Genomic DNA, 25,912 nt, shown 5'->3' with positions numbered 1-25,912 from the left:
GGCCATCCCAAGATCCCTGGCACACTTGCATTAAAGGGACTAATTCCTCACAATGAGGTTTCTTGTTGGAAACCCAAGAAAACACCAGAAAAAGGGCATTCTAAATATATTTCTCTTCTATAGATGCTGATCTCCTATTACTGGAAAACAGGAATTAGCGTGTCTGCTTGAGGATGTGGTTGGCTCTTTATAAAAAGGATATACAAGAAATTTGCACATAGACTGCCAGCTTCGTTATGTTGCCGACAGCTTCCAGCAAAAGAAGAACGTTTGCAGCCAGATATTTCGGTAAGAAGTTTATATTATTCTATGTGGTGTATGATTACCTTGGTTCTTGGCTTCTTGCTTGAGGGATGGGGTCATTTGTGGCCACCCAAAGAAGCTGTCTTGGTCTTGTAATCTGAGAGCACCTAGGGGCGTCTGTGGTCAGGGCCCAGGCACTGACTGATGCCTCAGCCCTCACCCCTGAACTCGGGAGCTGGTTCATGTCTGCCTGAAAAACAGAGCCTTCATCATGACCACCACTGTCAGGGACCCTGGCTCCAGTGGCTCAGGGCTCTGATGACATTCAGAGTCTGTAAGAATCACTGTGCCCACAGACCATGGGTGCAAAAGGCCATCACAGGGAAGGCTGTGCATTCTGAGGCTGCCCTGTATCTTGCTTGGAAACAATCCAGCTAAGCAGTTAATTCAGAAACATTGAGGATGGTTCAGTAGTCCTCAGTAAAGTGTCCAGGAGGTAAGTTAGATAAAGTGGGACAAACCGCTGTGTGGTCATACAAGTGCTGGCTAGCTGGGTGAGTCAAACAGGTGCTGGCTGAGTGTTTGTGCAGTGACATCTCACGTTTTCTGGACCTGGGTGCCTTCAGGTGATTATTGAAATCCCAGATACTAGTAGGAGAAACACAGTTGGTGGTACTCAACCTGGCTTTACATTAGAATCATGCAGGAGCGTTTAAAAATCCCCAGGCATTTTTTTATTTTTGGCCGTGCCACGTGGCATGAGGGATCTTAGTTCCCCGACCGGGGATCATACCCGTGCCCCCTGCAGTGGAAGCGTGGAGTCCTAACCGCCGGATCACCAGAGAATTCCCTCCCCAGGCATTTTTGAATACTGGAGATCAGGCTTAATTGGTGTGGGGTGGACATCAGCAGTTCCCAGGTGAACCTAGTGTGCAGCCAGGCCCAAGAGCCACCAGAGCCCAGAGCCCCCAGACCACACAGCAGCCTTTGCTATGGTCTGCACAGGTATCTGCAGGGATGCTGAGTCAAGCTGTGTCCACAAAGCCAGGTCGCCAGAATTCCACTCTGGGCTGGACACGTGTTGTGGGACCCTTCTTGCATGTTTAACCTCTCTGGAGCCTCCTTTCTACAATAGGGGGTGGAAAGCCGCTGAGATTAGCCTTTACCTCTGTTTAGTCCTAATGCATTGGGGTAGGAGGGTGGTCTGTAAAATGTCCAGTATTTTTCTCTCATCTGGGTTTATGGCATCATCTGAGTTGAAAGGAAAAGTCACAGTCACTTAACTTTTGTGGAAGGTTCCAGCCACCAGATCTCCATGGTGTAGCAGATGTCCCCGGCTTCAGAGTACAGATGCTAATCGTTTGAGAAAATAACAAATGAGCTATTGCATGAGATACCTGAATTTAAAGAATTTGATTGAATTAAATTTTTGTTGTGGTGAAATTCACATAAAATTAACCATTTTAAAGTGAATAATTAATTCAGTGGCAATTTCAAGGTGTCCCACAACCACCACCTCTCTTTAGTTCCAAAACATTTTTATCACCCCCCAAAAAATCCCATCCCCATGAAGCAGTTGCTTCCCACTTCCCCCAGCCCTGGCAGCCACTAATCTGCTTTCTCTCTCTATGGGCTTACCTATTCTGGATATTTCTTATAAATCGAATCATACAGTGTGTGTCCTTTTGTGTCTGGCTTCTTTGACTTGGAGTAATGTTTTTGAGGTTCATCCACATTATAGCATGTATTGGAACTTAATTCCTTTAGACTGAATTAATTTTTAAATTATTATCTGACCACAAACAGCTTGGCAGCTTTGTAAAAAAGGAGTAACAATGCCATTCTACGGAAGGCTTCAGAAAGGACAGGAGAGTCAGCCAACACAGGGGAAGTGTTCTCTGCCCCATCTCTGGTCTCTCTAATTCAGCCCTGTCTCTTCTCCCTCTCTCTGTCTTTGTCTATCTGTCTGTCTGTCTCTCTTTCTCTGACCCTCCCTTCTCTCTGTCTCCCCACATATATTCTAGAGGAGATTATTGGGGAACGTGAGCTTGCTTTTAACTGAAATTTTCAGGGAATTGGGGCAAACAGAAGATTCTTTGGAGTTAAATTGAGCTTCTGTACTTCACTTAACCACTTTGCCTATAATTTTGCCAAGTTGAGGACCTGCCATGTAGCAGGAACTCAGAATCCAACCTCTACAGGTCTTAGCCTCTCACTGGGGGGTGCTGTGCTAAAACTCTTACCCAGCCATGGGCACCACCCTTGGCTCCACCTCTTGTGAGCTTTTCCTGTGCCACTATCTTGCCTGGTCAGACCAGGTGCAGTCTCTTTGCTCCCAGCTTCCCAAACTTCTGCTCACTGAGCTGCCTGGTTCTCTGCCAAGGACTGGTGACTTCTCCCTGTTAGCTGACCCTCCATGAATAGCCACTGGACGTCAGATTCATAGTGGGAAGCAAGATGGTGGCTCCTGCCTATACCAGGCCAGAGAGTCCACAGAGAAGAAGGTAGCTCTGAATCCATTCCTACAGGTCCCCAGTTCCCTGGCCCACAAGCTGACCTTCAGGACCAAGGCCAGGGGGCAGCTTGGAATGGGCATCCTCCATCACACCCCTTCTCCAGGCCTTCCTAATTCTGTGGCTTTGCTTACTTTTCCTTCTTCCAGAGCATACCCTCACCCCTCCCTGCTGTGATACAGGGATGTGAGGAGACCACGAGATCCCAGGTAGGGAGACAAGAGTATGTCCTAGGAGAACAGGAGATTCAGAGAGAGGAGAACTGAAGATATAGGAAGGGGAGTGGTGGGGGATACAAGAGGAAAGGTAGGTTGATGTCACTTTGAGAAACTTGGACTCTTTCTTATGGGCAATAGGGAGCTATTGAAGGTTGTAAGAATAGGACTGGGCTTCCCTGGTGGTGCAGTGGTTGAGAGTCCGCCTGCCGATGCAGGGGACATGGGTTTGTGCCCCAGTCCGGGAGGATCCCACGTGCTGCGGAGCGGCTGCGCCCGTGAGCCATGGCCGCTGGGCCTGCGGGTCCGGAGCCTGTGCTCCGCAACGGGAGAGGCCACGACAGTGAGAGGCCTGCGTACCACACACACACAAAAAAGAATAGCACTGATCAGAACTGTTTATAGGAAGAATGTCATGGCAGCTGGGTATGAAGTCAGCTCTCACCTGGTTTCTTACAAAGGCCCCCTCACTGTTCTTCCTGATTCTACCCATGGCCTTTTCATCTCTTCTCAATATTGCAAGTGGAACAGGCTCTTAAACCTAAATCAGATTAGATCTGTCATTCACTCAACACACCCCAGTGGATCCCCATGTCACGCTTCCACCTGGCCCAACATTACCCATCACATCATCTCCTATGTACCCTGCTTGCTTGGCACCAGCAACACCAGCCTCCTTGCTTCCTCAGACATGCCAGGTCTTTGCATGTGCTCTCCCCTCTCTCCAGAGCACCCTAACCCTCAGATATCCATATGGCTCACAAACTCACCTCTTTCAGATTTTTGCCCAAATGTCACCTTCTCTTGAGGCTTTCGCTGACTGCCTATATGTGTCGCAATGTGATAAGTTACACAGTAACTGGGTCATGGGTCACCTGCCCATCATAGTGACTCAAAGACCCAGGCTAATGGAACAACCATTATTTCAAGTGCTGCTGGTGGCGAGGCCAGATGGCAAAGGGAGAGATTGAGCTCCAGAAGGGTCTCATGTCAGCAGTGAAATCCTCAGCCTGGAAGTCACATGTCACACTCCACTCACAACTCATTGCCCCAACTACCCACGAGGGGTCCAGGAAGTACAGTCCGACCACATGCCTGGAAGCGGGGGTTAGGGTTAGGGTTGGCAAACCACAGCAATGACTGCACAAGTTGAATCCCACCCTGACATTCCTATCCTTCTCTGCTTTATTTTTCTTCATAGCATTTGTTATTATCTCATATATTTTTATATTTTAACAGTTTATGGAGATGTAGGTTACACAGAATAAAATTCACCCATTCTAAGCATACAATTAAATAATTTTTGGTAAATTTATAGAGTTATCCAACCATCACCATAATCCAGTTTTTAGACATTTCTATCACCCGGAAAAATTCCCTCCTGACTGTCTGCAATTAATTTCCACTCCTGCCCCGCAGCCTGAGAAACCATTGATGTTCCTTCTGTCTCTATAAATTTGCCTTTTCTGGACATTTTATGTAAGTAGAATCATATACTATGTGGTCTTTTGCATCAAGCTTCTTTCATTTAGCATAAAGTTTCTGAGGTTCATTCATGTTCTTGTGTGTATCAGTAGTTGTTCCTTTTTAGCTGAATAATATATGGATGTGCATTTTGTTTATACACTCACCAGTTGATTTATTATTTTTGGGCATATTCTGAAGAATGTTCCATATGTATGTGAAAATAATGTATATTCTGCTGTCATTGTAAGGAGTGTCCTATATATACCACTTAGGTCAAATTGGTTAATAGTGTTGTCTAAGCCTTCTATATTGTTACTGACATTCTGTCTAGTTGTTCTGTCGTTTATTGAGATTGGTGTAGGGAAATCTCCAACTCTTATTATTCAACTGTCTACTGTCACTTTTTACTTCATGTATATTGAGGCTCTTTTGTTAAGTCTGTGTATGTTTATAATTGTTACAGCGTCCTGATGTATTCACCCCTTTATCATTGTAAAATGTTCCTCTTTGTTGTAATGTTTCTTTTCTTAAAGTCTATTTTATCTTATATTAACATAGCCAGTTCCAGCTGTCTTATGATTCCTGTTACATGGCATACCTTTTTCCATCCTTTTCCTTTCAACCAGTTTGTATCACTGAATCTACAGTGTGTCTCTTATAGATAACATATAATTAGATCTTGCTATTTCATGAAGACAGTCTTTGCCCTTTGAATGGGGATATTTAGCCCACTCACATTTAATGAAATTATTGATATGATTGGGTTTACATTTTCCATTTTGTAACTTGTTTTCTATATATCTCCTCTATTTTTATTCCTCTGTTCCTCCTTTACCATCTTCTTTGTATTAAATGTTTTCTAGTATACCACTTTAATTTTTTATTGATATTTTTTACTATATTTTTGTGTCATTTTCTTAGTGCTTGCTCTAGGGATTACAATATGCATTTTATCTTAATCTACTTCAGATTAATATTTAGTGAAACATAAAAATTTTGCTCCAAGGAAGTTCCATTTCCTCTCTTCTCCTTTGTTTTATTATTGTCATATATGTATTACATCTATGTCTTGTAAGCCTCAAAGGACACTATTATAATTATTGCTTTATACACAGTTAAGTCTTTAAAAGATGTTAAGAGAAGAAATGAGAAAAAATATATTTATAGAGTCTTTCATATTAACCCATGTATTTATGATTTCCTTTGTGCTTCATCTCTTCCTGTGGATGCTGGTCACCACCTGGTGTCATTTCCTTTCAGCCTGAAGAACTTCCTTTAGTGTTTCTTATGAGGCAGGTCTGCCAGCAAGGAATTCTGTTAGTTGTTGTTTATCTGGGAATGTGTTAATTTTGCTTTCATTTTTGTAGGACAGCTATTTGGATACAAAATTCCTGGTTAATGGTTTTTATTTTTCTTTCAGCCCTTTGAATATGGCCTTCCACTTCTAGCCTCCATTGTTTCAGATGAGAAGTCAGCTGTTAATCGTGTTAATGTCCCCCTCCATGTGATGAGGGGGACAAGCTTTTCTCTTGCCACTGTCAGGATTTTCTCTTTATCTTTCAAAAGTTGAACTCTAAAGTGTTGAACTATAAATCTCTTTGTATTTTAAAACTGCTTGGGATTTTTTAAGTTGGTTACACATGAAACATGATATTTTTCATCAAATTTGGGAAGTTTTCAGCCACTATTTGTTTTGAAATAATTTTTCTGTTACTTTCTTTTGTCTCCTTCTAGGACTTGCATTACACATATATTGGCATACTTATTGTTGCTTCAAAGATCTCTGAGAGTCTGTTCTTTTTCCTTCAATTGTTTTGTTCCATGTTTCTCTATATTCTTCAGATTGGGTTATTTCTGTAGCTCTGTCCTAAAGTTCATGTATTCTTTCTTCTGCCATCTCAAATCTTCTGTTGAGCCCCTTTAGTGAATTTTTCATTTCAATTATTGGACTTTCAACTCAAGAATTTCCATTTTTTAAAATATTTTCTATCTCATTGAGATTCCCTATGTGTTGATTCATTATTATCATGCACCCCTTTAATTCTTAAACATGTTCCCTTTAGTTCTTTAAATGTATTTACATAGGGTTTTTTTTAAAGTATTTTTCTGCTAAATACAAAAATCTGGGAATATTCAGAAAGTTTCTATTGACCTTTTTCCTAAGTATGGGTCACACTTTCCTTTTCCTTTGTAAACTTATAATTTTTTAATTAAAAACTGGGTATTTTAGATAATGTATTGTAGGAACTCTGAATTCTAATTTACTCACCTAAACAATGTTGTTGTTGAATTGTTTGGTAACTTGCCTGGGATAAATCTGTTAAATCTGTCTCCTCTACAATATGCAGTCACTAATATCTCTGGTTATATTTGTTGTTTATTCTTCCTTTTATTTTTAAACCTGACTTCCTAGGGGTCTCCTCTGTTTCTGTTTAATTTAGTGATCAGCCAATGATTGGACAGATGTTGCGTTCAAAGCTTGAGCTAGTAGAACTTCCATTCTCTGCCAGTAGATCTGCGTGAGATAAGGAAATGCAGTCAAAGTTCAGATTGTTTTCAAGTTCTTCAAGTTTGCCCTGGCTTTTACTTTCTGCTGGACTCTTCACATTACCTCTGCACTTGCCCACAGTCTTAGGGTTGGCAGGAGTGTATGGGTACCCTGAGCCCCCTCTGGTCTCCACTGCACGTGCATGCACCCTAAGCCAGGAACATGTTTGCCCCAACAATGACTACAAACTCAGACACAGCATTAGTTCCCCCATTCACTTGCTGCCAAAATTGTCTATTCCACTGACAATGCCACTGGGTGTAGGCATCACCCACTGCTCAAAATTGAATAAGCCACTTTTGACTTCGTCAGCAAAGTTGCTGGTCCCCATGATGTGCCCCACCCTGGCAGAACCTCTGTGAGGACTGAGCTGGGGAAAGTGGGATAGAAGCACCCCTTGGCAAGAACACCACAGACTCTCACTGTTCTTACCTAAAGTATAGCAGTTTTTCAAGCATAAGTGATTGTTGCATGCCTTTGGTCAATTTCAGAGTATGGAAATGGTTGTTTTTGTCAGTTTTGTCCAGATTTGTAGTTGCATTTGGCGAAGAGGTTTTGCTGACCTCATCACTCAGACATAGCTAGAAGTCCTGCCTCCTACTTACCTATTTCATCTACCACCTGTCTCCCCTCTCCTACTAAGATACAGGCTCTATTCTTCAGGCTTTATTGCCACTACCCCTTTGGTCACTATTCAAGCACCACTTAGAATAAGGAGGGAAGGGTGAAAGTTAAGGTTAGAGCTGTTTTCACAGTGCCTAGAATGATGTCTGACATGCAGTATATGCTTAATGACTGTTGAATAACTGAACGAATAGCATGGAGAGAAGACTAATGGAGGTCAGGTAGCCTTCTTGAGGATCCGAGTCAGTAAGTATATAAAGGGGACAGTAGGTTCAAGACATGGTGGAGAAAAAAGATGGACAGTGCTTGGCAGTGCCGGACAGGGAAGGCACTGAGGATGTCTATGCAGCTGGTTTTGGTGTTGCAAAGTATTTCTGCAGAATTCCAGACCTTTGTCACAGAGCTAAAGACATATGTACATGGCCTAGGAGTCAGAGAAGTTGAAGAGGCTCCGTGGGAAGGAGGGACAATGGCAGGTCTAGCTGCTGCTTCATGCCAATGCAATGAATCAGCTTATCAGCAATAATGCCCACGTGCTGCAAAATGGCTGCTGCTTCCCTTCAGTCTCTCAAATCTCCCAAGAATCTCCCTGTAGCCTGTGGGAAACATATAAGAAAGGGAAGCCTGGGACGTGTCCTTCAGCCTTGCCAAGTTGTATTAGAAAGCCATCACGGGTTCCTATTCTCTGGTTTTGGATATGGGAAGCCAATGGAAGATGTGAGGCTATTCTAAGATTCCAGCAGGATGGCTCTGGGAGGGGAAGCCTGTGGGCAGGGGGGAAGAGGCCAGGGCAGGGAGACATTTCAACAGTTCAGGGAAGGGCTGATGAGAAGTTGGACCAATATAGTGGTGGTAGAGACAGAACAGTCTAAGAATATGGAATACACAGAGCTGGGTGTCTGGCTCATGTAGAAAGGAGGGAGGGAGGAGGTGCCATTGTTGGGAGGTGGCACAGAAGGAGGAACGGGTGTGGGGACTGCTTGGTACCATTCCTGACTGACCCTTCCAGCATTCTCTGTTCTCTAACTATCACATCTCATCAACTCCAATACCACTCATCCATCCATCCATCCATCCATCCATCCAACCATCCATCATGAATTCCCTGTGGGGTGCTCTGGGCAACAGCTCTGTGAGTGAAGAGAGATACCCACTGCCCAGCTTCACACAAGCAATGATCCATGACATCTACCCCTGCCCAGCACCTGACACCATAGATATTGCATTGGGGCCTGTCTGTATCTGCAGGGGACTCAGCAGCATTCAACCAGAGATCTGGTTAGCTTCTGGGGGGATCAGCTTCTTGGGGACTGATCTGGTAGGGATGGTGGCAAAGTGTATATAGAGGGCATCTTCTCTGACTGTCCCACCCACTCACTCTGGCCCTTCACACTGGAAGAACTCTCAGAATTCAGCTAAAGCCCCAGCCAACCTGAGGAAGCCCCTCAGACCCCAGCCCACCCACACTCCATCCTGCACATTGCCTTTTGCCTTCACGTCTCTGCTCTGTGAGCAGCTCTGTCCCCGCACCCCTTATCCTACCCCTCCTGACTTGCCTCCCGGCATTCTGGACTTTGTGTGCCAGCCAGAGTTTGACTGTGCCTGCCTACTCCTCTGGCTTCTTGAAAGTTACCTTGAGTGAAGACTCCCTGCTTGCCTCCCACTCTCCCCCCAGGCATAACTTAGCCGTAGGTCTACAAATGTTTGTCAAGCCTGTACTGTTGGCCAACAGTCATTGTTCTAGATGCTTGAACACATATGCAGGGATGCCCTCCTCTCAAGGAGCTCTTGGTCTGCAGAAGCACAGGGCTCTGGTGGAGGGTGTGCAAGAAGAGCGGGAACCAGGAGGAGGGTCTCAATGCTGCTCCTGGGTCAGTGCAGGGTCTCAGAGCAGTGAACAGCCAAGTCGGCCTTTGGAGCAGGGGCAAGAAGCAGCCAGGTAGGTAACCCACAGCAGGCATTCCTGAAAGAGGGCCAGGGCTGTGTCAGGCAATCTGAGGCCTCCATCCTGCTCCTCCCCAGGCTCCTGCATAAACCCCAAGCCCAGCCTGTGACACGCAGACACACAGACAGCACTGACGCCGGCTGGGCTGGAAAGACCTGCCACCCCGGTGTCTCCTCCACTCAGTGCCCTCTCTGCCAGCTGTCTTTATAGAAGCCCACTGATAAACACTGATGCTGTTTGGGGAAGGAGGGGGAGGAGAGGGGCTGTGTCAACCCCTCAGCACCCATTCCTCCTCAAGGATGTTCACCTGCACCTGGCCGCACAGGGACCCTAGGGAATGAGATGGAGGTGGGGTTTTCTTCTTCTTTTTTAATGAAAGAACAGTGAAGGAAGGACCTATGCTACCACCAAACTAAAAATAATAACAAATATTAGCTTTGAGATCACCTTGCACAGTTTACAACTCACTTCACCATGGTGATCTCATTTAACTCCTGTGACCAGCCTGTGAGATAGTCATGTCCCCATTTTACAAATGAGGAAAGTGAAATCTTGCCATACTGCTCCCTAGCTGGAAAGCGGTAAAGCTATGCCCAAATCTGCCTTCCCCAAAAGCAGAGCCCAAGGGCTTGGGTGCGGGTGGTTTATTTGGGAGATGATGCCAGGAAGCAGGAATGAGGGGGTGGGGAGAGTGAGACATGGAAGGCAGGCCTGCGTAAAGGGCATTATCAGCATCGTGCTGTCAGCAACAGACTGACTTCCGCAGAACCCTGAGAAGAGTATGGAGTGCCTCTCAGGTGGACCAGGAAGGACAGAGGCAGGAGAATGACCCTGCTCCCTTTCTCCCTCACCTGAAGTCTGCCCCTAGAGATGTGGATGCCCAGCACTTCTGGGCTTCGTTCATTTGCACAGGGTCTGTAGGTTCCCTTTGGCTTCAGAGAAGTCCCCAGCAGCTGAGAGCCTGGAGTGGGAACCACCAGTGGACAAGAACTCTTTATCACACCTGTGACTGAAATCAGAACTGGTCACAGAGATGGGATTTGTGGCACCCAGAGCTGTGTTACAAGCTGCAGCCTATGCCCCTAATGTGTCCCTCTCTCCAAGCTGGGGGCAATATGTGAGCTGGACAGGCTTGGGGAGACATGGAGTTGGGGTCCTGGGAACCCCAGTGCAGAGGTGCAGAGGTGGGGCCAGGGAGCAGTGAGAGACAGAGCGACCAGAAACAAGATGAAGAGTCCCACTTCCTGGTGGTTCCAGAAGGGTCCCTGTCTCCAAGGGTCCCCATGGGAGCTGGAATTCTCTTACTTACAGTGAGGAGGAAGGGCAGGCATGTTAGTCTGCTCAGGCTACCATAACAAAGTGTCACAGGCTGGGTGGCTTAAACAACAATTGATTTTCTCATAATTCTGGAAGGTTAAGTTCTAAGATCAAGGTGTCAGCAGGTTTGGTTTCTTCTGAGGCCTCTCTCCTTGGCTTGTAGATGGCCATCTTCTCCCTGTGTTTTCACATGGTCTTTTCTCTGTGCATGTCTGTGTCCTAATCTCTTCTTCTAAAGACACCAGTGATATTGGATTAGGACCCATGTTAATAACTTATTATAACTTAATCACCCCTTTAAAGACCTCATGTCCAAATACAGTCACATCCTGGGGTACTGGGGGTTAGGACTTCAACATATGAATGCAGAGTGGGCACAGTTCAGCCCATGACAGCAGGGAAGATGTCTTTTGCTTTCCTGGATCCTGAGCTGTTGGTCCTGAGGAATAGTAAGGCATCTGTGCCCCAGGAACAAGGAGGCTGGGGAGAGACTGGGCAGACCCCTCAGCCAGTGTCTAGACAGAAACTCTGCCAGACACACTGCCCTCTGGAAGCCAGCGGAAGCCCACACTTACCCGCCCTCAGCAACTGAACCAAATAGGGGCTGAGTCAGGGGCTTTCCTTAGGGAACCAGTTTCTTACGCTGATTTCTGTTCCTGCACATCTGGGAGAAATGACTTGACCCTGAGAGTGGTTGCGAAATGGCAAACCACAGTGAGGGCTCACAATTCTTCTGCACTCCCCTGTGGTCTCATTTACTGCTGCCCCAGCTCTGTGGGGGAAGAACAGCTCTCCCTGTTGGCCAGATAAGGAAGATGAGATTCAGGAAATTCATTGACTCCCAAAGGCACACTACTACTGAGCAGCAGAAGCAGGACTCAACCCAGATCTGGGCTGACCCATCTCTACTGCTCATTTGCAGCTGCACCTCTCTGCCTTCAGGGACATTGACTGCACCCCTTGGCCATAGCCATCAAGTCCCCCACCACAACTGGAATGTGTATCCATCCGGCTTTCCACAGTATGACTGGGTTAGTGGTACAAAAGGGCTTCTCTCAGCATGTTTGACGGCTGGTATGTAAGACTGCCAGCCAGTTACCATAGCAACAGTGGTGGGAATAAGCAGCATCCTGGTGGCCTGGGTGGAAAGTGAGGATTAACATAGGGACAAAGATGCTCATAGCATGGACTATCAGATACCTGCCCTAAATGCCATCTAAGACTCAGTGCATCCTGAAGACCAGCTCAGCCCAGTGTTCAATTGAGAAACTGTTTTCACTCTTTTTTATGGCTGAGTAATATTCCATTGTGTGCGTGTCTCTGTGTGTGTGTGTGTGTGTGTGTGTGTGTGTGTGTGTGTGTGTATATGTATATACCACGTCATTTTTATCCATTCATCTGTCGATGGACATTTAGGTTGCTTCCATGCCTGGCTATTGTAAATAGTACACCAGAAACTAACACAACATTGTAAATCAACTATACTTAAATTAAAAAAAATAAAATAGCATTCTAGGGGGAGTTAATTTTAAATCTGTCCAAGATGGCTGAGGGGGACAAGGCAGTGCGGAGGCGGCAGCCACATGAGGGGCTGCAGTGCCGGAGGCGAACCAGCGACCCAAACACCGGGGTTAACCACGTCTTGTCCAGGACCTTCCTAGGTGAGAATTATGAAGATGATGACCTAGTAAACTCTGATGAGGTTATGAAGAAACCATGTCCAGTATAGATTATTCTTGCACATGAAGATGACCATAACTTTGAGCTTGATGAAGAAGCTTTGGAGCAGATATTGCTACAGGAGCACATACGAGATCTTAACATAGTAGTGGTATCCGTGGCAGGAGCTTTTCCTAAAGGGAAATCATTTCTACTGGACTTCATGCTTAGATATATGTATAACAAGGATTCTCAAAGTTGGACTGGTGGAAACAATGAACCATTGACTGGCTTTACATGGCGGTTGGTTGCAAAAGAGAAACAACAGGGGCTTCCCTGGTGGCACAGTGGTTGAGAGTCTGCCTGCCGATGCAGGGGACACGGGTTCGTGCCTCGGTCCAGGAAGATCCCACATGCCGCGGAGCGGCTGGGCCCGTGAGCCATGGCCGCTGGGCCTGCACGTCCGGAGCCTGCGCTCTGCAACGGGAGAGGCCACAACAGTGAGAGACCTGCGTACCGCAAAAAAAAAAAAGAGAGAGAGAGAGAGAGAAACGACAGGCATACACGTCTGGAATGAAGTGTTTGTGATCGAGAGACCTAATGGAACAAAAGTGGCTGTGCTGCTGAGGGATACCCAGGGTGCCTTCGATAGCCAGTCAACTATCAAAGATTGTGCAACAGTGTTTGCTCTGAGCACTATGACTTGCCCTGTCCAGGTATATAATTTGTCTCAAAATATTCAAGAAGGTGATCTTCAACACTTGCAATTATTTACAGAATACTGCAGACTTGCAATGGAAGAAATCTACCAGAAACCATTCAGACATTAATGTTTTTGATTCGAGACTGGAGTTATCCTTATGAACGTGCATATGGTTTGGAAGGTGGAAAACGATTCCTTGAAAAGAGATTGCAGGTAAAACAAAGTCAACATGAAGAGCTACAGAATGTAAGGAAACACATTCACAACTGTTTCTCAAATCTTGGTTGCTTCCTTTTGCCACATCCTGGTCTTAAAGTTTCAACTAATCCTAGTTTTGATGGGAGATTGAAAGATACTGATGAAGAGTTTAAACGAGAGCTTCGAAATCTGATTCCATTGCTACTTGCCCCAGAAAATTTGGTAGAAAAAGAGATAAGTGGATCTAAAGTCATTTGTAGAGATCTTGTAGAATACTTTAAGGCTTACATTAAAATTTATTAAGGAGAGGAACTTCCACATCCAAAGTCCATGCTTCAGGCAACAGCTGAAGCTAATAATCTTGCTGCAGTAGCCAGAGCGAGAGAGATCTATTGCAAAAGTATGGAGCAGGTAGGTGGTGGGGACAACCCTTACATTGCACCATCAGATCTGGAGTGAAAACACCTGGATCTTAAGGAAGTGGCAATTAAACAGTTTTGTTCAGTAAAAAAAAATGGGTGGAGATGAATTCTGCGGTCGTTATCAGGACCAGTTTGAGGCTGAAATAGAAGAAACCTATGCAAATTTTATAAAGCACAATGAAGGCAAAAATATCTTCTGTGTTGCTCGTACCCCTGCCACACTGTTTGCAGTCATGTTTGCTATATATATAATCTCAGGACCGACTGGCTTCATTGGCCTAAACTCTATAGCCGTCTTGTGTAACCTTGTCATGGGGTTAGCACTGACGTCTCTTTGTACTTGGGCATATGTTAAATACTCTGGGGAGTTCAGAGAAATTGGAACAATGATTGATCAGATTGCTGAAACACTATGGGAACAGGTATTGAAGACCCTGGTTGATAATTTCATGGAGGAAAACATAAGGCAGTCTGTAACACACTTTATCAAAGCAGACCTGACTGACCAGTTGTCTCATCATACCAGATTAAAGACAGACTGACAGTCCATCTCTTCATGGACTCCACTCTTTCTTTTTTTCATTCTTGCTGTACAGTGAGAACTCAAATAAAAATAAACCAAAGTTTACAATCAACGGTAGAAGTAGTTTAGTGTAACTGGCTTCACAGATGGCTGCCACAGAGTGTGAAATTGTTTGTTGGTTTTAAGCATTCTGTTCATGGCTCCTAAGGCATGAAGATTGGCTGAGGAGCATTAGTTTTCATGCACACTTGTGCCATGTTTAATTCTTTTTTTCCCCTTTTTACTTAATCTAATGTTAGTGAAATTTGTCTTATGTGAAGGCTATTTCAGGGGAATATTTTAAGAAATCTATTTAGAGTCTCTTTAACACAGTGTCCAATTGAAACTTTAATTTTTAGAGAAGTTTTGAATCATTGTATCAAGAATCAGATTGGAATGACAATGAAGCCTTTATTGAGCCATGACATTAAAAGTATATATTGCTTTACTGCCTTCAATACCAGTATTACATAAATGCATGTATCAGAAACTTCACAGAAATTATATGACAACTCTTGTAGCTAAGAAAGTGATTCTGAGGTGTACATTTGTCTTGCCTTTTTAAATTTATAAACCTGCCCTAAAAGGAGATACATATCTGGGAAACTGAACTGTCTTTATGCAGTTTAGCTTTCATGTACATAAAATATGCCATTAATTTTATGGGGGGAGAAATTCCATCCAAAAATGTTGCCTACAGCTATGAGTTAAGAGTATCTATACAGTGTGTAGCTTTTATTTTCTAAAATCACAGATAGAGCAAGAATATGAATTATAAATATATAAATATGATTTTGTATTAAAAGTTTTGTAGTTTATGACAAAATCTGGTTCTGTGGTAGGCTAAGAATACAGTCCCTGTGAAGGAATGTTTGTGGCTCATGTCAGTGTGTGAGTGCATAGACAATTTGAAGTTTTTGTTATATTTGTGATATTTATCTTCTTGAGCACTGCAGTCTCACCACGCCCCCGGCCAAGGAAATTCAGTGGGAAGGTTTATTGTGACTTTGTCCTCTGTTACATTTTAAAGTTCTTTCCTGTAATTTATTTTCAGTACATAATTAAAAATTTGTATATATAAAGTGGAACTTGTGATTTTTTAAAGGAATTCTTCAAATATGTATTCCATTACATAAACCTATTTGTTTATACTGAAAAGAGCATGAGTGGGAAACACCCAAGTGAGAGCTGTAAGGTATCGTACCTCATACCTCTAAGCTAAGCTTGTAAAAAGTTATTTCTCTGTGTCTGTCTCTGTTAGGGAAAACTTGTGATTAGCCTAGGGGGTGTATTAATTTTGTTTCTCTCTCTCTTTTTTGTGGTATGTGTAAGACTAACATTTTGCAATACTTTTGTAGCCTTCTCTACGAACACCTATTAAAGCATCTAGTTTGGTTTTTAAGTGAAGAGAACTCAGATGTTGAGTTGCATGGCCGAAAGCTCTAAATTTACTTTGGTTGATATATCCCCCTCCTGCTTCAAATCCTGTTTTTATATGGATTGTATTTGTTTCCATCTGTATTAAACTGCTACCAACTCATCTGTTCTTAGACAGAAAAAAAAAAAAAAGCATTCTATTCCCCCCCCAACCCCAAAAACAAACTGTTTTTTCTCCTCTCCCCAGACCTCTGCTCCCTCCTCTTCCTAGCCCTATGTCATGATCCAGTCCTTGTTAACTTCCCAGTGAACAGGGAAAGTCAACCCTCCCACCTTGACACTGGCATCATTTTGCCAGTTCTGAAAAGAATAGTCTTTAAAGAAAGCCAGGCCTAGGTGTAAATCTTAGTTCCACCAATTACTTACTCTCTGGTCTTATTCCAATGATATAATCTCTCCACTTGGGTTCCTCACTATAAAAGGGAGATCATGATAGGCCATATCTCACAGAACTTTTATAAGGATTGCATAACTAATAAAAAACAGAGAGTTCAAGGAAGGGCACAGGGTAATTCCTTTTTTTTTTTTTTTTTTTTTTTTTTGTGGTACGTGGGCCTCTCACTGTTGTGGCCTCTCTCGTTGCGGAGAACAGGCTCCAGAAGCCCAGACTCAGCGGCCATGGCTCACGGGCCCAACCGCTCTGCGGCATGTGGGATCCTCCCAGACCAGGGCTCGAACCAGTGTCCCCTGCATCGGCAGGCGGACGCTCAACCACTGCGCCACCAGGGAAGCCCTATAATTCCTGAATGAATAGAAATTCCTTTTCAGGTAAACCATTGGATCTTACTGTTAATCTCAGGTTGTGAACTTGCCTTTGGGAATTTTTTTAGAAGAAAGTAGAATAATGGGTTTTTACTTGATTGAGACTCTGTGTGCAGACACAGGGACCCTATATTTGGAGCCAGGCCCCCAACCTTACTTCTCCAGTGTTCAAGGAATGCAAATCCAAGACCAGTCAACTGAGTGTCCCAGAGGAAGGCAGATCATCAGAGAGCTGAGAGCTAGATGGGGCTATTAAAGGTAGACTCAATGCTTCACTAATGAAAAGTTGATAATTGGTCACTCAGTACACATTGTTGTGCCAGGAACTGTTCTAGGTACTGGGAATACAGTAGGTAACAAAGCAGATAAAAATCCCTGCTTCCTGGAGCTTACATTCATTACTTGTATTAATCTGATGGAGGGATCTAAAGGAAGTTGTTCTCTGAAATCTTCCATGTGGGTCACAGGCCTCTGGAATCTTCTAGGAATGGGGAGGTGGGAGGTGCAGTAGGAGTTGTCTGAAAAAGAATAGTCATTATGCAACAGCTATTAAAATTTAAAGACCCAGGCTTCTGGTTTTATCTTTGGTGTGTAAAAAGCTTAGAAATTATCACTCCCACCCTTACTATAAGGAAAAAACTAAATGAACTTAAAATCAATGACTTCTTCGACCCATCAGAGAATTGAGGTCACAGAGCAAACCACTATCCCAAATCTAGAGACATAGGGAAATTCAGAAGATAACAGCTAAGATATGGCAGAGATTTTGGAATTATCAGATAGATAATTTAAAATAACTATGATTAGTATGTTAAGGACACTAATAGAAAAAGTAGACAACATGCAAGAACCGATGGCTGACAAAGGATTAATTTCCAAAATATGCAAGCAGCTCATACGGCTCAATATCAGAAAAAAACAAACAACCCAATCAAAAAATGGGCAGAAGACCTAAATAGACATTTCTCCAAAGAAGACATACAGATGACCACCAAACACATGAAAAGATAATTGGCATCACTAATTATTAGAGACATACAAATCAAAACTATAATGAGGTATCACCCCACACCGGTCAGAATGGCCATCATCAAAAAATCTACAAATGATAAATGCTGGAGAGGGTGTGGAGAAAAGGGAACCCTCATACACTGTTGGTGGGAATGTAAATTGATACAGCCACTATGGAGAACAGTACGGAGGTTCCTTAAAAAACAGAAAATAGACCTACCATATGACCCAGCAATCCCACCACTGGGCATATACCCAGAGAAAACCATAATTCAAAAAAACACATGCACCCCAATGTTCAGAGCAGCACTATTTACAATAGCCAGGACATGGAAGCAACCTAAATGTCCATCAACAGAGGAATGGATAAAGGAGATGTGGCACATATATACAATGGAATATTACTCAGCCATAAAAAGGAATGAAATTGGATCATTTGTAAAGACGTGGATGGACCTAGAGTCTGTCATACAGAGTGAAGTAAGTCAGAAAGAGAAAAGCAAGTATTGTATAATAACGCATATATGTGGAATCTAGAAAAATGGTATAGATGATCTTATTTGCAAAGCAAAAATATAGACGTAGATGTAGAGAACAAATGTATGGATACCAAGGGGGAAAGGGGTGGGGAGGGAGAAATTGGGAGACTGGGATTGACACATATACATTATTGATACTATGTATAAAATAGACAACTGATGGGAACATATTGTATAACACAGGGAACTCTACCTAATGCACTGTGGTAACCTAAATGGGAGGGAAGTCCAAAAGGGAGGGGATATCTGTATGCGTATAGCTCATTCATTTTGTTGTGCAGTGGAGGCTAACACAACATTGTAAAGCAACCATGCTCCAATAAAAATTAATTAAAAAAAGAAAAGAAAAGAAAAGAAAAAAAAAGAACAGACAGTTAATGTAAGCAAAGAGATGGAAACCCTAAGAAAGAATAAAAAAGAAATGCTAGAAGTAAAAAACAGTGCAACAGAAATGAAGAATGCCTTTGATGGGCTCATCAGTAGACTGGACACAGCTAAGGAAATAGTCAGTGAGCTTGAAAATATGTCAATAAAAAATTCAAACTGAATACAAAGAAAAAAGAGAACAAAAAAGCAGACAGAATATCCAAGAATGGTGAGATAATTTCAAAATGTGTAATAAGCACATAGTTGGAATGCCAGTAGGAGAAGAGAAAAAGGGAAAGAAGAAATATTTAAAGTAATAATGGCCAAGAATTTTCCAAAATTAATGACTGTGTAGTAGAGAATTCTTGCCCAAAAAGAGGGCTAGACTTTTTCTTGGCTTCTGGGAGGTAAACTTGGTTGTACCTGATAGGAATGTCTTCATTTAGGGGAAGGGATGGCTACACCAGATCTTAGAGTATTGCTAACCACACCTGATAGTAGAAGCTGCTCATGCTAGAAAGACCAATCATGTGATTTAAGGTGGGAGTTTTGGGTCAAGTGGTATCGGTCAACCCTGAGGCTGAGATCAACCAGGTGGACAATCAATCATGCCTATGCAATAGAGCCCAAATAAAAACTCTGAAAACTGAGGCTCTGGCAAGCATCTCAGTTGGCATTACTCTGTATTGTCACACATTGATGCTGGCTGGACAATATGTCCTGACTCCATGAGAGAGAACAATGGAAGCTGTGTATTTGGAACCTTCTCAGACTCTGCCCTATTCATCATTTCCTTGGTTGATTTTAATTTGTATTCTTTCCCTGTAATAAACCACAGCTATGAGTATAATAGCTTTCAGTGAGTTCTATGAGTTCTTCTAGCAAATTACTGAACAGAGTGTAGTTTGGGGGAACACCCCCAAACTTGCAGTTGATGTCAGGAGTGAGGTTGGACTTATGGAGAACTGTGTGCCCTCAAACTTGATAGCTGACTCTAAACTTTGTGCCTTTGCCAACTCCAGGCAGTGACAGTCAACAAACCACAGATCCAGGAAGCTCAGAGAACACCAAGTAGGATAAAATTATGTGCATATTAGGCACATCATATGCAAATTGCAGAAAACAAAAGACAAAGAAAATCTTGAAAGAAGCTGGGAGTAGGGGGAACCACCTTACCTTTGAGTAACAAGCATAAAAATTACATCAGACTTCTCATCAGAAACATACAAGCAAGAAGAGAGTGGAGTGAAATATTTAAAGTGTTGAAAAAAAATCCCAACCAATATAGGATTCTATATCTATTGAAATTATTCTTCAAAGTGAAGGCTAAATAAAACTGTTCTCAGACAAACAAAAATTGAGCGTATTCATCACTAGTAGACTTTTTCTGCACAAAATATTAAAAGTTCTTCAGAGAGAAGGAAAATTATATAGGTCAGAAACTGAGATATACTTAAAGAAAGAGTATCCAGAGAAGGAATAAATGAAGATAAAACAAAATCTTTTCTTTTTCTTATTCTTAATTGATCTAATAGATTACTGCACAAAGTAACAATAGTAACAGTGTTTTGGGTGATTATGGTATAGAGATAGCTAGACTAGTAACAGCAATGTCATAAGGAACAGAAGGGAGGAATTAGGAATACTCTGTGTAAGGAACCTGCACTATTTGTGAAGCAGTAGTACAGTGTTATTTGAGAGTGGACTTAGATTAGCTGTAAATATATATTGCAAACTCTAGGGCAACCACAAAAATTTTTTAAATAAGTATAATCAATATGCCAAAAAGAAATCATTGGAATATGCCTATCACTACTAAAGAAATTGAATTAGTAAGTAATAAATTTCCAAAAAAAGAAAACACCAGGCTGAAATGGTTTCACTGGTGTATTTTACCAAACATTTAAGGAAGAAATGATACAAATTCTTTACAATCTCTTCCAGAAAATAGAAGTAGAAGGAACACTTCCTAATTCATTCTATGAAGCCAGTATTACCCTAATACCCAAACCAGATAAAGACAAGAAAGGAAAGCTACAGACAAATATCTCCTGTGAATATTGGTGCAAAATTCCTCAACAAAATATTAACAAAACGAACCCAACAGGGACTTCCCTGGTGGTCCAGTGGTTAAGACTTTGCCTTCCAATGCAGGGGGTGCAGGTTCAATCCCTGGTCAGGAAGCTAAGTTCCCACATGCCTTGCGGCCAAAAAACCAAAGCATAAAACAGAAGCAAATTCAATAAAGACTTTAAAAATGGTCCACGTCTTCAATTTTTTTAAATAAATAAAAATATTTATTAAAAAAAGAAAAAGAAAATGAACCCAACAATGTATAAAAAAATTATATTACACAACCAAGTGGGGTTTATTGCAGATGTGCAAAACTGGTTGAACATTCAGAAAAAATATCAATTTAATCCACCACATCAATAGGCTAAAGAAGAAATATCATGTGATCAGATGAATTGATACAGAAAAATATTTGACAAATCCAATGCCTAATCATGATAAAAACTCTCAGCAAACTGTGAAATGAGGAGGATCTCCTCAACTTGATAAAGAACATCTCAAAAAACCTACAGCTAACATGATAATGATGAGAAACTGGATGTTTTCTCCCTATTTTGGGAAAAAGACAAGGATGTTCCCTTTAAGCATTCCTATTCAACATTGTACTGGAAGCTCTAGCTAGTGCAAAAAGACAAGAAAAGGAAATAAAAATTATACAGATTGGGGAGGAAGTTTTAACTGGCTTCCTTCATAGATGATAAAGTTATCTATGCAGAAAATCACAAAGCATCTACCAAAAAAAAAAAAAAAAAAAAAAAAAAAAAAAAAAAACCTCCTAGAACTAAAAAGCAATTATAACAAGATGAGGATACAAGGTTAAAATACAAAATTCAGTTGCTTTCCTTTATACTTGTTTAAAGTGAACCAGTGGAATTTGAAAATAAAAGCACAATGCCATTTGCATTAGCATGAAAAATTAAATACATAAAGATCTAACAAAATGTGTAGAGAATCTACATGCAGAAAACTACAAGACTCTGATGAAAGAAATCAAAGAGGATCTAAATAAATGAAGAGTTCAGGTGTCAGTTCTTCTCAACTTGATCTATAGATGTAGCACAATCTCAGTAAAAATCCTGGCAAGCTATTTTATAGGTATCAGCACACTGTTTCTAAAGTTTACATAGAATGGCAAATGACCCAAAGCCACCAATACAGAACTGAAGAAGAATAACATAGTTGGAGCAATCACACTACCCAAATTCAATTTAATTATATTAAAGTTACAGTAACCAAGATAGTGTGTGGTATTGGCAAAAGGATAGACATATAGATGAGTGGAATCACATAGAAAGCCCAAAAATAGACCCACGCAAATATAGTCAACTGATCTTTGACAAAGAAGCAAAGGCAATTTAATGGAGAAAGGATAGTGCTTTTAACAGCTGTTGCTGGAACAGCTGTATGTCCACAGACAAAACAAAACAAAACATGAGCCTTGATACAGACGTTATACCTTTAGCAAAAATTAACTCAAAATGACAATAGACCTAAATGTGAAACACAAGATACAAAATTTATAGAAGAAAACATAGGAGAAAATCTGGGTAACCTTAGGTTAGCACTGAGTTTTTAGATACAACACCAACATGGTGCTCCATTAAAATAAAGCTATTAAAATTCAAAACTTCTGTTCTGAGAAAGTCACTCTGAAGAGAAAGAAGCCATGGACTGGGAGAAAATATTTGCAAAATACTTTTTTTTTGAGTTGTATGAGTTTTTAAAAATATATTCTAGATACAAGTGACTTAATAGATGTAAGATATGCACAAATTCTCTCCTATTCAGCAGATCTTTTCACTTTCTTCATGGTGTCCTTTGAAGCACAAATTTTTTCTTTTTTTTTTTTTTTTGCGGTACGCGGGCCTCTCACTGTTGTGGCCTCTCCCGTTGCAGAGCACAGGCTCCGGATGCACAGGCTCAGAGGCCACAGCTCACGGGCCCAGCCGCTCTGCGGTGTGTGGGATCTTCCCAGACCAGAGCACGAACCCGCGTCCCCTGCATCGGCAGGTGGACTCTTAACCACTGCGCCACCAGGGAAGGCCAAAATTTTTCATTTTGATTACATCCAGATTATCTATTTTTTTTCTTATTTAGTTTTCTTCTATGAGTTTATAGTCTTAGCTCTTATACTTAAGTCTTTGATACATTTTCAAATTAATTTTGGTGTATGGTATGAGGGAGGGGTCCAACTTGATTCTTTTGCATGTGGATACCAAGTTGTCCCAGCACCGTTTGTTGAAAGGACTATTCTTTCCCCCATTGAATTGTCTTCACACCCTTGATAAAAATCAGTTGACCATAAATAAGAGTGTTTATTTCTGAACTCTTGATCTATTCTAGTACTGAAGTGTCCCTCAGGATGCAGGACTTTCAATGCTAAAACCAGGATAATCTGGAGCAAACTAGGATTTTGGTCACCCTACAGCTGAGTAGGGCTTGACCAGCCACTGCCCAGATTCCTCTCTGATTTTATATACATTTCACTGCACCCCAACCCTTCAACTACTGGATCCATCCTCCCTTTGAATTATCACTATAGAAACCACTGCATGCTCAGGGAAAAAATTCAAACAGCATAGAAAAGTGTAAAGCAGAAAACAAATGACTCCAAACTCCCATCCCTACTCTGCAGAAATAACTACTGTTATCTCCAAAAAGTTTTGACACATATATGCATCTTTCCTTTTGATAAGGACAAGAGTGGAATTGGAACATGCATACAGTTTAACAATCAGCTCTTGAAGCTGTACAATGTCCACTTTATGACTGTACACCAGTCATTTCACAATACCCCAGAGATCGGCCTTTAGCTCCATTGGAGACTAGGTCCCCTGGGAAGCTGACTCTGAGATGGAGGTCAGCATGGAGTACGTTTATTGAAGAGTGACAGATGTGAGGAGCCAGGAAGCAGGGCTGAGCATAGGGAGAAGTTGGACTGCAATGCAGGCATGACAGTGACCTCTGGGATCTTCATAAATCCTTTGGGATATCAGTGGAGACTTAAATTCAAAATAAAAAATTTGGAAAGGGAGCAAGATGCCATGGGTATAGGTCAGAGCTGCCACCCATTGCCTTACCCAGGGACAGAACAGGATACTGCATAGTCCCTTGTTCTCTGCTCTCTTTCAAACCCAGTCCTGGGCATGGGCTCAGAAATGTGACAGGTCCTGCCTTTATTATTTTTTCTCTTGGCTACAACTTCCAGTACAATGTTGACTAGTAAGAGAAGATATCCTTTTAAATCTGTTGAGACCTGTTTTGTGGCCTAACATTTGGTTTATCCAAGGATGTGTTCCCTGTGCAGTTTAGATGAATAAGTATTCTGTTGGTTCTGGGTGGAGTGTTCTATAGATGTCGGTTAGGTCTAGGTGGTTTCTTTGTTGCTTTTCTATACATTATTGAAAATGGGATATTGAGGTTTCCAATTACGATTGTTGCATTCTCCATTTCTCCCTCAAGTCTATCTATTGTTGCTTCATGGACTTCGGTGCTCTACTGTTAGGCAAATATATGTTTATAATTGTTATATCTTGATGTATTGACCCTTTTATTAATATATATTGTCCTTCTTTCTCTCTTGCAGTAATTTTTGTCTTGAAGTCCATTTTGTATGATTTTAGTATAGCCACTCCAGCTCTCTTTTGGTTACTGTTCGTATGGAATATCTTTTTAAATCCTTTCACTTTCAACATATTTGTGTCTTTGAATCTAAAGTAACACTTTTTAAAGGGTACATTGTTGGATTTTTTAAAAGTCAATTCTACCTACACCTTCCTTTTATTTGGAGAGTTCAATTCATTTACATGTAATGTAATTACTGATAAGAAAGGACTTCCTCCTACTATTTTGCTATTTTTTTCCTATGTGTCATATCTTTTTTGTTCCTCACATCCTCAATTACTGAATTCTTTTTTAAAGAATTAAATGGATATTGTCCATTTAAATGGATATTGTCTGTCATAACCTTTTAATCACCTTGTTGTTTCTTTGACTATATAGTTTTGGGGTTATTTTCCTAGTGGTTGCCTTGGGGATTACACCTTAATCTGTGTCAATCTAGTTTGGATTAATAAATACAGTATACAGAAACTTTTTATTTTATTTTATTTTTTAATTGAAGTATAGTTGATGTACAATAGTATATAAGTTACAGCTGTGCAATATATAGTGATTCACAATTTTAAAGATTATATTTATTTATTTATTTGTGGCTGCATTGGGTCTTCGTTGCTGCACTCAGGCTTTCTCTAGTTGCAGCGAGCAGGGGCTACTCTTCGTTGTGGTGAGCAGGCTTCTCATTGTGGTGGTTTCTTTTGCTGCAGAGCACGGGCTCTAGCCGTGCAAGCTTCAGTAGTTGTGGCACTCAGGCTCAGCGGTTGTGGCTCGCAGGCTCTAGAGTGCAAACTCGGTAGTTGTGGCGCACGGGCTTAGTTGCTCCGCAGCATGTGTGATCTTCCTGGACCAGGGCTCCAACCTGTGTCCCCTGCATTGGCAGGCAGATTCCTAACCACTGAGCCACCAGGGAAGTCCCACAATACATCCTTGAGCCTATCTTGCACCCAATAATTTGTATCTCCCACTGCCCCACCCCCCTCTCCTCATTGGTAACCACAAGTTTGTTCTCTACATCTGTGAGTCTGCTTCTTTTTTTGTCATATTCACTAGTCTGTTGTATTTTTTAGATTCCACATATAAGTGATATCATACAGTATTTGTTTTTTTCTGACTTATTTCACTTAGCATAATGCCTTCCAAGTCCATCCATGTTGCAAATGGCAAAATTTTATTCTTTTTATGGCTGAGTATTCCATTGTATATATACATCACATCTTCTTTATCCATTTATCTGCTGAACAAAAACTTTTATATATTTTCATCATCACTCATTATATCTTTAAATATTGTGTGCTCATCAACATAGATTTATAAGTTTTTTACACAGTTACCTTTTAAGTCAGATAAGAAAAAAGAGAAGTTACAAAGAAAAATGCATCAATACCATCTTAAATATTTACCTATACCATTACTTTTACTGATGTTCTTTATTTCTTCATGTGGGTTTGAGTTACTGTCTAGTGTCCTTTCATTTCAGCCTGAAAGATTCCTTTTAACATTTCTTGTAGGGCACATCTGCTAGCAATTAACTGTCGCAGTTTTTGTTTATCTGAGAATCTGTTAATTGCTCCTTCATCTTGAAGAATAATTTTGCCAGATGTTGATTTGGGATTGACAGTTTTTCATGGAACCCTTTGAGCATGCTGTCTCACTGCAGGCGAAAGCAAGGCGGCATGTATGCATCAGACCC

The 25,912-nt window shown here is 41.7% G+C and overlaps 1 protein-coding gene and 1 pseudogene across 4 annotated transcripts in view; both read left to right on the top strand.

Moving 5' to 3' along the window:
* Nucleotides 1-236: 236 nt before the first annotated feature.
* Nucleotides 237-25,912, top strand: part of ARHGAP22 (Rho GTPase activating protein 22) — a gene marked incomplete at its 5' end in the record, with an annotated part of 200,371 nt that continues 174,695 nt past the window's right edge. For all 3 annotated transcript variants that reach the window (XM_079715532.1, XM_079715530.1, XM_079715529.1), the window contains one exon: nucleotides 237-288. In XM_079715532.1, coding sequence (XP_079571658.1) covers nucleotides 237-288 — 52 coding nt within the window. The remainder of the gene's footprint in view (nucleotides 289-25,912) is intronic.
* Nucleotides 12,416-14,396, top strand: LOC307051190 (atlastin-2-like; annotated as a pseudogene). The gene is made up of 2 exons: nucleotides 12,416-12,835; nucleotides 13,065-14,396. The product of its transcript is annotated as an atlastin-2-like (transcript).

The sequence above is a fragment of the Hyperoodon ampullatus genome (assembly GCF_949752795.1).
Source record: "Hyperoodon ampullatus genome assembly, chromosome: 1".
Lineage (NCBI taxonomy): Eukaryota > Metazoa > Chordata > Mammalia > Artiodactyla > Ziphiidae > Hyperoodon > Hyperoodon ampullatus.
Note: the sequence above shows the minus strand (reverse complement) of the source record. Positions and strands in the feature narration are given on the sequence as shown.